This window comes from Streptopelia decaocto (genome assembly GCF_964273445.1).
Source record: "Streptopelia decaocto genome assembly, chromosome: 2".
Classification (NCBI taxonomy): domain Eukaryota; kingdom Metazoa; phylum Chordata; class Aves; order Columbiformes; family Columbidae; genus Streptopelia; species Streptopelia decaocto.
Window position 1 is genome coordinate 14,315,117 of NC_138655.1, and position 13,233 is coordinate 14,328,349.

Sequence of the window (13,233 nt, forward strand, 5' to 3'; positions counted from 1 at the left end):
GTTTTAGAGGAAAGATGGCAATAGATGCTCACAGACCCAGACTCCAGTTTTGCACAGCTCTCTCTCTTGGGAAAGCTGTTACGAAGTGTCTTGAAAATAGTGCTGCTGAAATCACCTACCTTATCTGTGGTTTTCACAGAAGCACCATTGTTCTTCTCCTCTCCTCTGAATACTTCCCTTGCTTTGACTTTGAACTTAAAAATTTCAGTCTGCTTTCCATAATTTAACCTCCCTCACCACAATGCCCTTTTGCGATTTACCCATCTGTTTGTTACTCAGTCATTCCCAGCCTCCTCAGCTGAGCTGACATGATGATCTGCACCATTTCCTTGAAATCGTCTCTCACAGCATTTTAATAACTTCCCTAAATAAGTTCACGGTGCTCCTGCCCTTTCAATTCATCTTGTCGCTGTTTGAGTCATGGGTGCAATCAAGTGGCAACAGCGACTTAGGCAGCCACAGCTGTGTACATTGGATATATACATTTAACCAGACTGCTTAAATGTGAGGTCTTTCGTTGGTTGAGCTCCATCAGGCTTGTGAAGGAGAAGGAGACAAGCACATGAAAAGCAAAAGTGATACTGAAGTGCCAAAATAATTCAAAAACGGGAGAACTGTTGCAATATTTGCCTGCTTAAAGAGGAGAATATGAAGTATGAGTGTAAAAGAGATATTGATTTTTGCATACATGAAGATTATTTGAGAATCCTACATTCACTTTTCCTATCAATACTGGAAAAAACCACTGGAAGAGGCTGCGAAGAGATTTAATCCGACACCTCTACTCTTATGAAAAACTCGAGCTCAATTTTATTTCCCCATGAGAAGGCTGAGAGGTGAATTGGTTTTTGTTTACTCTATATATCTGTATAAGTAGATCAGCTAAAACTGCTTCCCAGCAAGCAGAAATAGCTGTTGAGATCAGTGACAGGACACTGACAAGCGTGAACCAGAAGCAAGACATGAGTTTGTAGCATTAGGAGTATCACTAGAACATTTTAGATAGAGGAAGAATAGATTCACTGTCACTTGGTTGAATGTCATTCTCAAAAACTTCTCTATACCTCAGCCAGCCCACAGCTTCTGTACACAGAAGTCACCGCATGAAGACACACAGCCTGTTGAGTAGAGGTCTGATGGCTCTCCTGGCCTTACACCAGCCAGATGTTCTTATTTCTCCTATTCTGTTCTTTTCCATTGTTTTACTCATTGCACCACACTGAGATGGGCTGCAATCAGATCTCCATCTTCTGTACTTGCACAGCTTCCAATGCTGTGATGCTGGACGAGTAGAAATAACAAACAACACTGAGGGTTCAAAGAACTCACGCAGATGCAACTGCTGAATATCCATTTATTTATTACTTCCTTTTTCTTTTTTTTTTATTTTTCTTTCTCCCTAGTGAAATACATGAGAGAAGCAACCCCCTATGTGAAGAAAGGCTCTCCTGTTTCAGAAATTGGGTGGGAGACGCCTCCCCCCGAATCTCCCCGCTTGGGCTGTGCCTCTGCTGACCCGCTGTCGCAGCTTTCACTCTCCATCCACAGAGACAAGAAGACGATACCCCTCAAGATGTGCTACGTGACACGCAACATGACCGTGTCAGACCCCGAAAACAGGTGAGCGAAGGATTTACCCAGGGCTGGGATTTTGCCTTCGTGTTGAATGGTCATCAGCCTTTTCAGCATTGGGGTTTAGTGCCCAGCTGTGAGGGCGTAGAGGCTCCTCAGCTTTTGGGTTGTGCTGGAGAAATTCTTCAGTGCAGTGATCCAATGTTTTCATTAGAAACACAATTGCAGGTATTTGTTTTTATCCTGATGAAGTGTCTGCTTTCGAAGGAAAAGACACTGTACACACTAATTGGTTACATCTTCCGGGCTGGCTTAATATAATTCCACCAAATTGCATTGTATTTCCTTTTTTAGTGAATATTATTTTAAGAATGGCCTGTTTTGTCCATTCATTTCTGGGCACTGAAGTCAAGAATAGGAGAAAAGTTCCACTTACAAGGCATTAATGGGGAATTTCTGTGACTTCTTGTTTTTTTTTTTCATAACGCTAAAAATAGGATGAGCTTTTACCAGCCCTTATTTATAACATATGTGGAACAGCTGCACCACACCAGCACACTCTCTGATCCCTTCCCTAACAGCTGCTAATAAAAAAGGGATCGGTCAAGTCAGTAATACAGACTGATTCTTCCACCCAAATAATGGCCTTTTTGTTTTGCTGTGGAGTGCAGGCTTGCCCAGAAGCTGGTTGTAATGACTTTGATTCTCAGCACTTACATATAAGCATAAATAAAAGTTACATTTTCATTTGCAGACAAAGATAAGGAGAAGAGGGGACAGCAGAAGGGGGTTTGGGGAGGATGGGTTCCCCTGTAGTCTCTTGCACTGCCATTCAGGAACTTTATCAGTATCTGCATAATTTTCGTTCTTTCTTTTTATATTTGTCTGGCCTTCTTTAAAGTTTGTTTGGTTTTTGGTTTGGGGTTTTTTTGTTTGTCTGTGTTTGGTTCTTTTGGTATGTGTTTTCTTTTCCTCTATGCCTCATTGTTTAGTATTGCTTTCCTTGGCTTCTGCTTTTCATCTCACCAAGCAGTTACCACCATAATCAGTGATAACTGACCACTACAGAAGTGCAATTGTAAAAGAGCAATTACCCTAGCAGTCTTTCTCAAATTCAAATCAAGATGGTTATTGATATCCTCCACATTTTTTTCATGTAAATTTGTATAGTTTAAGATGTAAGGTTTGATACCTATATCACTAGCCTGAGATTTTGTCATTCTGTCTGCCATGGAGCATATTTTTAAAATACCCATGCAGGTCACATTGTTTGAATTAGTACAATATGCTTTACACATCTTGGCTTCATTATTGCGGCATTTTTCCCTTTTTTTTGGCCATATTGTGATTCTCAGCTTCTGTCACGCTCCTGGTCCTCAGTTTTGTTGGAAGGCCTGATTCACGGGGACACACACCATTGCTCATGACACTTCTGTGACAGAGCTGACTTTTTGAAGTGTGCTACAAATGTGTGTGTTCTTAGGTGTTACTAGGAAGTAACGCGTGGGAGAGTCATTTTGCTTATTATCACGGTTTTCATGTTGTGTTGCTGTCATTTCCTGTGGAAAGAGTGACTTCTGATTTTTACTGTAGTCCAAAACAGTGCAGTGTACAGGCTAAGCTGGATTTTTCCATCCAAGCACACAGTACCTCACCGTTGTGCTAACCGCAGTGTAATATCAGCATCCCATCGATTCGCACCTTTCCCTATATCAGGGATTTTTAACAATTCTCAATACTGGAACTGATATTTCCCAGTAGAAATGCAATTACAGTGCAGTGACCCATTCCCACTGGAATATATCCCAAGATAATAATCAGATTCCACAAAAATAATTTGATCTTCTTTCACAGCAGCACCCAAACCATGTCCTTACATGCTTATGACACTTCTGTTTCACAACCCAGGGACCTGACATACATAGATCTTATAACTGATGGTGTCACTTTGCTGGATGGTTTTAGAAGAGCACTGCTGGCAGGCTGCCAGAGCAAATGCTGGCCATAAAAGGTCTCCTTTGGACTATAGCTGAGCTAGTTTCCATCTAAGATCAAGCATGGACACACAAAGCCTGAGTTTTCCAGTACAGATGTTTCTCCAGTGCAAGCTGGAGGTCATGTCATAGCAGGGTTGTGGGACTGAGCTGAACTGGTTTGATGTTTAGTATGAGAAGATACCTATCTGAAAGGACCCAGAAAGAAATACCTGCTTGTTGGCACTGAATCATCTCCAGATCTTAGGAAGCTGGGGTAAAATGTGGGTTTAACAGGCACAGAAGACCCATGAATTTCCCACTAGAACTGATAGCCCTCTGTGGGTTTTCTGCTTCTCCTTGAAGACTGGTCCTGGTTAAGAGATTCCTGATTTTCTGTCTGTTCTCAGATGGTTTGGTGAGTTTGTTATTTCAGAGCAGGAGCGAAGTTTGATGCTTTTAGAGCCAGCAGTTCTCAGACGTCTCCTTTACATACCCTGCCTGTGGGATCACTCTGAAGGAGGTAGGGAATTGTCTTCTCTGTTGCCTGATTAAAAAAGCTGTAAGATACCAAAGAGAAGATCCTTAATACAAACCAATGCAAAACTCAATGTGTAGGAAAACAATTTTAATAGTAGAAATGTGGTAACGGGAGAAAAGATGCAGAGCATCTTAGTGGCATCTGTATCATTCTCCTCTAGACACAGGGGCCATAATTATATTTAAGGCTGGAAGAAACTAGGTTAAAATTGCTTAAATCTGTTGTTTGCCTGTGTTTTTACTGACAAGTGGCAGCGTTATATGTTAATGTCAGGTGTCAAAGAGGAGCATCCCCTCTCAACGAAGGGACATGTGGGAATGGTCGCTGCTAGTAATACCAAGAAGCAGTAAATCTTGCTACAGTATAAAAATCTTCTCATTGATTTCTGGTGATGATATTAAGGAATGGGGAGGTGGGGGGGAGGGGAGGCGGTGAAGGAAGGGAAATAGGTCTTTCTGGCAAAATTTGTTCCATGGTTGCTTTTGAAGTCTTGGGACATGTTAGAAAACACAGCACAGGAGATGAGACATTCCCTGGAGGAACGAGGCTGTTCTGCACAGACTGAAAAGGTTTGCTTGTCTGCTTTTGAAATCACCCTAAAATCCTCCTTGCACTTCATTCCGCCAAATCCAGGACATGTGGGCCTGATTGTACCAGCACTTAGTGTGCACAGATTTCATTTTTCCAGTGGCAGGAGTCCAGAGCAATGTGATCCTTACAGGAAACGTCATCAGGGATCCAGTCTTAAGGCTCAAGTTACTCATTGGCAGGATTTGGCCCTCTGGTGGCAAAGGTTTTATTTGGTTTTGAAGCTGGGTAAGTGTAGCCAAGACAGATTCCCAGCAGCATGGTGCTGGCTGCCAGCCAGCACCACTGGAGCTGGGTCGGCCCTAGGTGGCCACCAGCGATTCTGGGGAGATTCCTGGAGAGGTAGAAATCTTCCTTTCCTAATGGACACTACAGATTTAGCAGGGCTGGCCTCTGGTTTAGGAAACTTGGGTCTTTTTATTTTTTTTCTGTTACCGTATGTGGTAGGTGGGCAAAAGAAAGAGAAAGGACTTATGTATGCAGGGGGGGGATAGAGCAAAGGTAAAGATGCTATAAAGATACCAGTATAAAACAATCCCCCTCCACACTTCCTCAGGCAATTTGTGCCTTGCTCTTTGTGCTGTTGTTGAGCTGCTCTCCACAGACAAAATCTCTGTGAAACAGAGAGACCATACTTAATTCACATGTTGTTGTAGCTACAGCCTGAGATCCTTGGATGAAAGGCATATAGCACTTAATTATCATTATTGGTACAGACATGTTTTACTGTTTGAATATCAATAAGTCCTTTGAAGAAGTCATTGAGCCTGCTAGAGTCAAAGTCCTGATATCAAGAATTTTTGTTACTGTTGTTTTTTGGTTTGGTTTGGTTTGGTTTTTGTTTTTTTTTTTTTTTCCTGGTGGGCTGTGTCTGTTTAGATTACTGTTAAACTAGGGAAAAAAATTAACAATCTGACATTAAAGTAAAGCAACTTGAAAGGATGTAGTTCAAATTCAGAAAAGAACAAAAATGACGGAAATCAGGGTTAAATTCTGGTTGACTCTCCCCTCACCCTCCAACCACCCTGCCGTGCAGACCGCAGGGTCTGTTACAGAAGGATGATCTGCCACTGTGAAGCCCTTTACATCCTTGCCCAAAAATGTAGTGCATTTAAGATCAAGGCAAATGTGAGTTTTTAACCTTAGCTCCCAACTATTTTACTGTTATGGATCCAAATCCTCCTTTTGAATAAGGTGGGATGTTTCTTGTCATGTTCTTGTTTGTTTATAGTACTGTAACTGCTAATCTGCCCCCTGAATCTGCTCTTTACTGGAAGGGGTGAACAAGTAGGCGATACTTGAGATTTATCTAATGTTCTCTCTTTTCAAACTGAGAGAAGTTAGATGATTTAGCTAAAAAGACATTTACATCATCCCCTTCAGTACCCTGAGGGTAGGAGAAGGAAGAAGTTGGGGTGTAGGCATGGGGAGATGAGTGGAGTGGTGGGATGGCTGAAGGGCCAGGCAGGGGGGAAGGCCTCCTCCTTCATACATTAACATGTCCTCTCCAAGAGCTGCATGGCAGTGGGACCCCCCACGGTGGCTGGGGTCAATGCACTCAGGGCTGTCAGATGAGAGACCCGTAAGGTTGCATTTATTCTCTTATGTTGGAAATTTGTGGCAAGTCATTAATTGCTAGAATTAATAATTGTTTCAGGCTGGGCTGTCTGATGATCCTCTATTATCTACATCATCTGCTTTTCAGGCAGCTCTGCAATCACTTGGTGCATTTTGGAAGCTGCAATCATCTCTCTTGCTAAGGGGCAGTTTTCCAACCTTGTAGGAGCTGGAGCTCTGAAACCTCTAGGCAGAAAGGGTGAAAAATTTATTTTGCTTTTTTTCATTATTAGGTATAGTTATTCTCAATCATTTGTAAAACTCCCCGCCAGCCAAACAGGTCACTGGGTTTACTCTGGGTCATATGAACTTATCTCTTCAGTTTCTTCTCAGCCTTCTTGGAAGGCCACTGAGATCAGACACCTCCGTAGGACTGTTCCTTCTGTAGAGAAGAACATTTTGGTCTCTTTTGAGTCAAATCACCAGCTAAGCTTCTTGGAAGAAAAACAAAACAAAACAACAAAAAAAAATCACCAAACAACCCGTAGGCCATTTTCTGCAGGATGACCTCAAGGGTATTCATTTACACAAACACATCAACAAACTAGGTTGAACTTTGGATGTTTATTTACTTCAGGTTTAATTTTTAGTCTTCTAAGTCATGTTAAAATAGTTTTTTTAATGTCCTAAGGACCTGCTGTAGTTTCTGGGCAACAGTGTGAGAAGTGAGTTGCTGGGGGAATGTGCCAGGGTTTGGGGACACAGTGGAAACCCCTGAGTTTTCCTGCAGGGTGTTTGAGATACCAGTGTAGAACTGGAAAGTTATGGCATGTTGTGACTGACCTTCAATCTGTGCAGGTCCTGGTGAATCTGGGATTGGTCATATCTCATTTTCTTGAAAAACAAGGTACATCTTTCCCCTGCCGTAATGACATGGGGCTTTCTTCCCTCCCCATCCTCCTGGGCCAGACAGACAAGCTCCTTGTGTCCTTCCCATATCCAGCACAAATTGAATAGGAATGGGCAAAGCATGTGTTGTTCAAAAAAAAGTCTCTGTGCATGCATGCAGCTTTGTGAGTGTAAATAAAACTTTGTGTATGGGTGTGTATCTATGTGTGAACAGGACCAAATGTGACCTGACAGGAATAAAATGTGTCACAGTGCGTGGGTGGCAAGGAAGGATGTGCGTGGTGTGGAGGTGGTGGTAACGGAGGCTGGCAGAATGCTTTCAGTTGGATTTCTGATTAACAAACTTTTAAACAAAGCCTTTATTTTCTGTGAAAATATTTAAATAAGGAGTTAAGGAAGAAAAAGAAGATATGGTGGGGGTTTGTGTCATATTTTGTTTGGGTTTGTTGGGTATTTTTTTCAGCTATTGCTGCAGTTAGGGGAGTTTTGAAAAAGAGAATCTTGATTTTTTTTCCAACCAGCTTCGACTGTAGAGGATTGAGCTGAGGAATAGAAATAAGAGCAAAATAACTGGAAATTAATCAGGGGACGGGGAACAAGAAGAAACTTCCTTGAGACACGCACAGAGGGAAGGGGGAAGAACAAATTAAGAAAAACGGATGGAGGAAGAAGGCAACCAACCAGGCAAAGAGACGAACCAAGAGAGTGAAAACTGCAGCAGATTTTACTTAGTGAACATTTTTGCAAAAAAGAGAAAAATCAAAGCACTGAAGAGGTGGAGAAAGAGGAATGCTCCAGGAAATGTCTTAGATTAAAGGGAAAGTAGGAGCAGTGTGAGCGCTGCAGGGCAGGACAGAGGAGGGCAAACAGTTAATCATGTTTTATGTGTATCTGTATGTAAAGGAATGCAAGTGCTGACATCCAGGCTGCTGCTAAATAATGTTGGAGAGCAACGCTAGCACCCCTGAGATCTGCCAAACAAAGAAAGTTGATATGGAAAGGTTTCAGTTTCCTGCCATGCTCGTTGTCCCTACATTCTTTGTGTTATGGTGTGGAGCCAGTGACAACCTCCAGACCCTTTTTCCTGCCTGGCTGTTGTCCTGTGCTCAGGGCTGGACTCTCCCTCCCTTATCAGCGGGTCTGCAAATTGGATTTCAGTCTTACAGCTCTGATCTGGCTTGACCTGCTGTTAATCAACCAGCAGGATTTTCAGCTGGTGTATTTGAAGCTGCTCCCTCCTGCACCTTGTGTAGTCACTTGTAGGGCAGTAAATTGTGAATTACCGCCCCAGCGTGAGCCTCGGGTGTTGGGCTGCCAGCGTAGGTGCCGCAGCTCAGTGTTGGTAGGTGCTGAGGCTGGGCTTTAGTGCTTCAGTTGTACATGCAGACATTGCTATTTTAATACTCTGTGGTCACTTTTAGCTTTCATATACATTTCTACTGATGGAAATTCCTGTTTTCCTGCAGTAGATATCAGGGAGACTTATGCTGAAGTTGTTACTTCTCATCACTTGCATACAACTTTTTCATTGATCTCTGAGTCTATTCAATGGCAAGATGCATTTACTGCCAGCAGTGAAGGTGCTGGGAGGTGAGCCATGCCCGCTGTCCCTGAAGAGGCTGGCAGCATCCTCCGGAGGCTGGCTCCCAGATGGTGCCCTCTCCTCAGTGCTTAGAGGCCAATAATTGATACAGAGGGAATTTGTGGTTTTTTTGTTATGGCTGTTGAACAGTCCAGCTTCTGGTTTGCTTCACTTGGCAACTAAACTGTGATCCCTGGAATGTCTTGATTATGGAAGATATAAAGTAGGTGTATAAAATAATGAGACATTGAGACATATCCTACTAGGTGAGGTGGAACTGCTATTTGTCTCTTCCATGGAGAATTTCTCCTGTGACAATTCATCCAGAAGACAGAGCCGATCAATCAGCAGCCCTGCTCATTTGTCCCATTTCCCTCTTAGTTTTCATCCATGCTCGTGGATCATGTCCCCTTCTTTCCCCTGGGTCTTACTGCAGCACTGCCAAACAGCAACAGTGGTTTTCCTTCTCTGAAGACATCTAGTTCTTCTCCAAGCTCATCATCTCTTATTTATGCAGCAGCATCCAATCCTCATGTCAATTTCAAGAGATCATTTACGACTATTATCAGCTACAGTCAGGTGCCCTTTGCTTAGCTCAGATGCATCTCCAGCTGCAGAATGTTTGCTTTGCTGCAGAAGGTGTTTTGAGGTTGGCTGTGGCTTTGCTAGAGATGCACCTTTTGTGGCCAAACCATTTTTTTTTTTACCCTAGCATTAATACACTTTCCCCCTTGCTGTGAAAGTGTTGCTTCAGGGAACTGTGGTCAATGTATTGACTACAGCAATCACAACATCTTCTGGTCTTAAAGTTTCAGGCAGCATCTTTGAAAGGTTAAATCAAATTTCCACCATGCGTCTGAATTTTTTTTTCCAAGTAACTGACCCCAGTGCTCCTTTAAACAGCACTTTTGCCATTGTTTGGTGCTGAATCCACTGCGAAGAAGGCTGGACTCTGTATTCCTGCACTACCAATATTCAGCACTATTACAATCAGAATATAAAAGAAAAATTCAAGAAAGACGAATATAAGGATAACGTCTTTTGGGCAATGTGGTAGAAAGATTTCTGCTCCTTAACATCCATAGACATTTAAAAACTATTAAATGATGGTTTTGTTGTTCCGGGTAGACACAGCAGTATGTCATGTGCTGTGCAGATTAGTCGGCATCGGCACACAGTGCTGTGAGCAAGTCTGTTGCATGTTGCAGAACCAAATCCTTTCCTTACGTGCATGCAGCACAACTCCACTGATATCCCTTTTATTAAAGCCCAGCTGGCAGCAAATAGAAATGAAATCAACTGTGGCAGCTCGTTAGTAATACGTACACCCTCTGCTTGGACGTCAGTCTAGTCCAGCTCCCAAGAAATTAGTATCTAAATTATTTTTACCACTGTAAGTTGAAGGTCAGCAAGTAACTGTTGATACAGTGGGTACCCTTGTCACAGTGAGGGGACCAAGAGACTTTCACATAGAAAAATTCCACTTGATTACCAAATAGCGCTTGCTTGGTAAAATTGCTTTCACATCCATTTAGGTGCATCAAATGAAGACGCTTCTTCATTGTATGCTGGGGAATTCATTGCAAGCCTAACAGTCTCTCTATGGAATGTTTTCCTTATAGAGTAAACCCAAAGTTTCCATTGCTTAATTGTAATGTACTTTATTCCTAGTTCATCTCCTGATGCTGTATGCAGAATTGAAAATGAATCTTGACAGGGTTTTCATTTATTTTATAAAAAAACCCTGCAACTATTTAAATATAGTCTCTGTGTTTCCCTAAATGCTTCCCTTATGCTGCTAAGGCTTCTGTGTTTGCACATTCAGAAATCAACAAAATTACTTACTGTGGTTTCATGTGCAGGCAGTGATGGAAGAGATGGAGTGAGCAGTTTGGCTGTCACCCTCTTTTTAAGTTTGCAGAGTCAGTGGCAGAGTGTTTTATTCCTGGCTATGGCAGTGCAAAATCAAAGTAGCATGATGGACTCAAATAACTCTGGCTCCAGCTTATCATTAACTTCAAGGGATTTACTCCACACTTTAATCAGTCACTGAATAAATAATCTGACCCAGGAAAAGGCGCAAGGTGTAAATCAGTGCCTGATCTGGTCCTGAGCCAATTCTGGTGGGAGAAGTGCTTTCAAGAGACTTGATAAAAGGTATTACTTAGATAATAAACACTCCTACAGAAAGAGGCCTTATCAAATGTGGAATGAGTATGGCCTATCAAAAATTTGCTTTCAGCTTCTTCTAATCTTCTGTAAAGTAAAAGCTCTGGATGATGCAGTGAGGGAGGGAGTTTTGGCCTCTTACGTGCAAGGTTACAGCCTTTGGAGGCGCTGGGTTTTGTGTCAGCCCCATGTTCTGCGGGTGGAGAAGGGGGTGCTGGAAACACTCCTCAGCTCAGTGGGACTCTTTGAGAAGGAGAGAGAAAATTACTCTTCTATTATAAGGTTTGCCAAATGATCTCTGAGAAAATGTGATATCATTCATATGCATTGCCAAGCTGGAGAGATGCCGCGCATCTTGGCAGTCATCTAGAGCTAACATATAATTCCTTTGGGTTGGTATGGGCTTTATCAGAAACAGCTCCATATGCAGTATTTACATAACTGTGGTGGAGTGTGAGAATAAACACAGCTGTGGCATTGCCCTAAATATTTCAGTTCAGTGGGGAATTAAGGGAACTTTATCACTGAACTGCAGATAAACAGAAGTCAGTAAGCGGTGGTCAGTTTAGCCAAGGAACAAATCAAAGCTACAATGGCTGGACTGCTGGAAACATGTAAGTGCTTTAGTGCTGGAGTTTACTAAGGTCACTGCTATATTTTGCTTTTCAAAAAACCATGGAAATGCCATCAGTCAGCTGTTATACAAGAAGTATCATCTGAAAGGACTGATGAATCAAAGTGTAGGCTGAATGGCAGAGAAGGGAAGACTTTATAGGGATGCAGCACTTCCCGCATCTGGTTGCAGTTGGAGTCCATGGGTTTCTGGGAAGATTTTTAGTTTCTGTTAGTTTCTCCATCCCAACTGACTGCGGAGACAGGAGAAATGTATCTTCTGCAGAAATCTCTAAGCCCGGTTTCTAAAAGATAGATTGAGACTTTTGTCCTTAAGGTATGAATAAAAAAGGTACACTACCTAGCAGCTTGCACAGGAACCGTGCTTGCAGATGTATTCCATGGGCTGGACCAGTGCCATGGATAAAAGGATTCAGTTTCAGGGCTGCAGATGCAGCATTTATTCCTGTTTTGAACTCACTTTTGAGAAGTATACCATGTATTGTCCAATCCTCCTGTGACTCAGCTCAGGGAATGAGGTAGAATTTCTGCAGTTGTTAACGTGTCACCATCAAACTTTGGGGACTGACAAGCCGTCCCCAAAATAGCCCCATTAGAAGGCAACAAGGGATGATATTTTGAGAGTATTTTTGCAAGCATGGCTCAGTATGCGTGTATGCATGTGTATACTAGAATGTATACATTGATATCACAGTAGAATGTGTATATATTGAAATAGGCGTAGTTTAGAATCGCTCACACAGAATTGTAAAGCGCTGTCTAAATGTTCATTATTTTAGGGGACAGAACTCTTATAGAAATACTTCAATAGCCACCATCAAGGGAAATACAATTAAATGAAGGCCCAAGTAGCAAAATACTCAATTGTATGTCATCTGCTTGCTTTACTTAAGAATTTATTTAAGCATTTAAGAATTGGAGGGAAGCAAGTTGCCATTTGGAAGCTGTTTCAGTTCTAGATAATTTATTTTTAAAACAGAGCCTGCTACAACTCCAACTTAAAAAGAAATGGCATAAGTTTGCTGCTGTTCCTTTGCAACTGAAAAAGCAGCACATTCTTCTGTATCTTCATAGTCCTTGTTCAACACTTTTTTCACTGCATGATATGCAGCGGCTTTGGAGGTGGAAGTTCCGTTATAGAAACCACAGGCTTTGTAAAGAGCATTGTTTCACACAATCCATACAGTGCATCAACATTTTTCAAAACCAGCACAATACTGCTGTGCTGAACAAATAAGTTTTATCTTTAAAAATGTATTAAAATGGGAGGTAGAGTGCAGAAAAATCCTGAGTGCTGCTCCTGGCATGTTCCTTGCCTTGTCTGGGTTATGCACCTTCCCATTTTTTGGTGGTAAAGTGGGGATGCTGTCACTGACCTCTTCTGTAAAATGCTGTGAGGTCCCCTGCCAAGAAGTGCTCTGTAAGTAAGAAGCAATGATTCACCTATTACTACAATTTGCTTTGAAAACCCAAGTCTGTATAGTTTGTTTCCATTGACAGCTGCCTATGAAAACAAGTTCAAACTCAGGTTCATAAGGCAGTGGGAGAGCAGTGTTTCTGATAGAAAGCCAGACCAGGGTGTAGTAACTAGAACAGAATAGACCATTTCAGTTGGAAGTGACCTACAACAATCATCTAGTCCCACTGCCTGACCAATTCAGAGCTGACCAAAAGTTAAAGTTTGTTATTAAGGGCATTGTCCAAATGCC

General features: G+C 42.1%; 1 protein-coding gene across 1 annotated transcript in view; it reads left to right on the forward strand.

Moving 5' to 3' along the window:
- Positions 1-13,233, forward strand: part of SNTB1 (syntrophin beta 1) — a 115,815-nt gene that overhangs the window by 58,051 nt on the left and 44,531 nt on the right. The window contains exon 2 of the mRNA XM_082044381.1: positions 1,404-1,620. Coding sequence (XP_081900507.1) covers positions 1,404-1,620 — 217 coding nt within the window. The remainder of the gene's footprint in view (positions 1-1,403; positions 1,621-13,233) is intronic.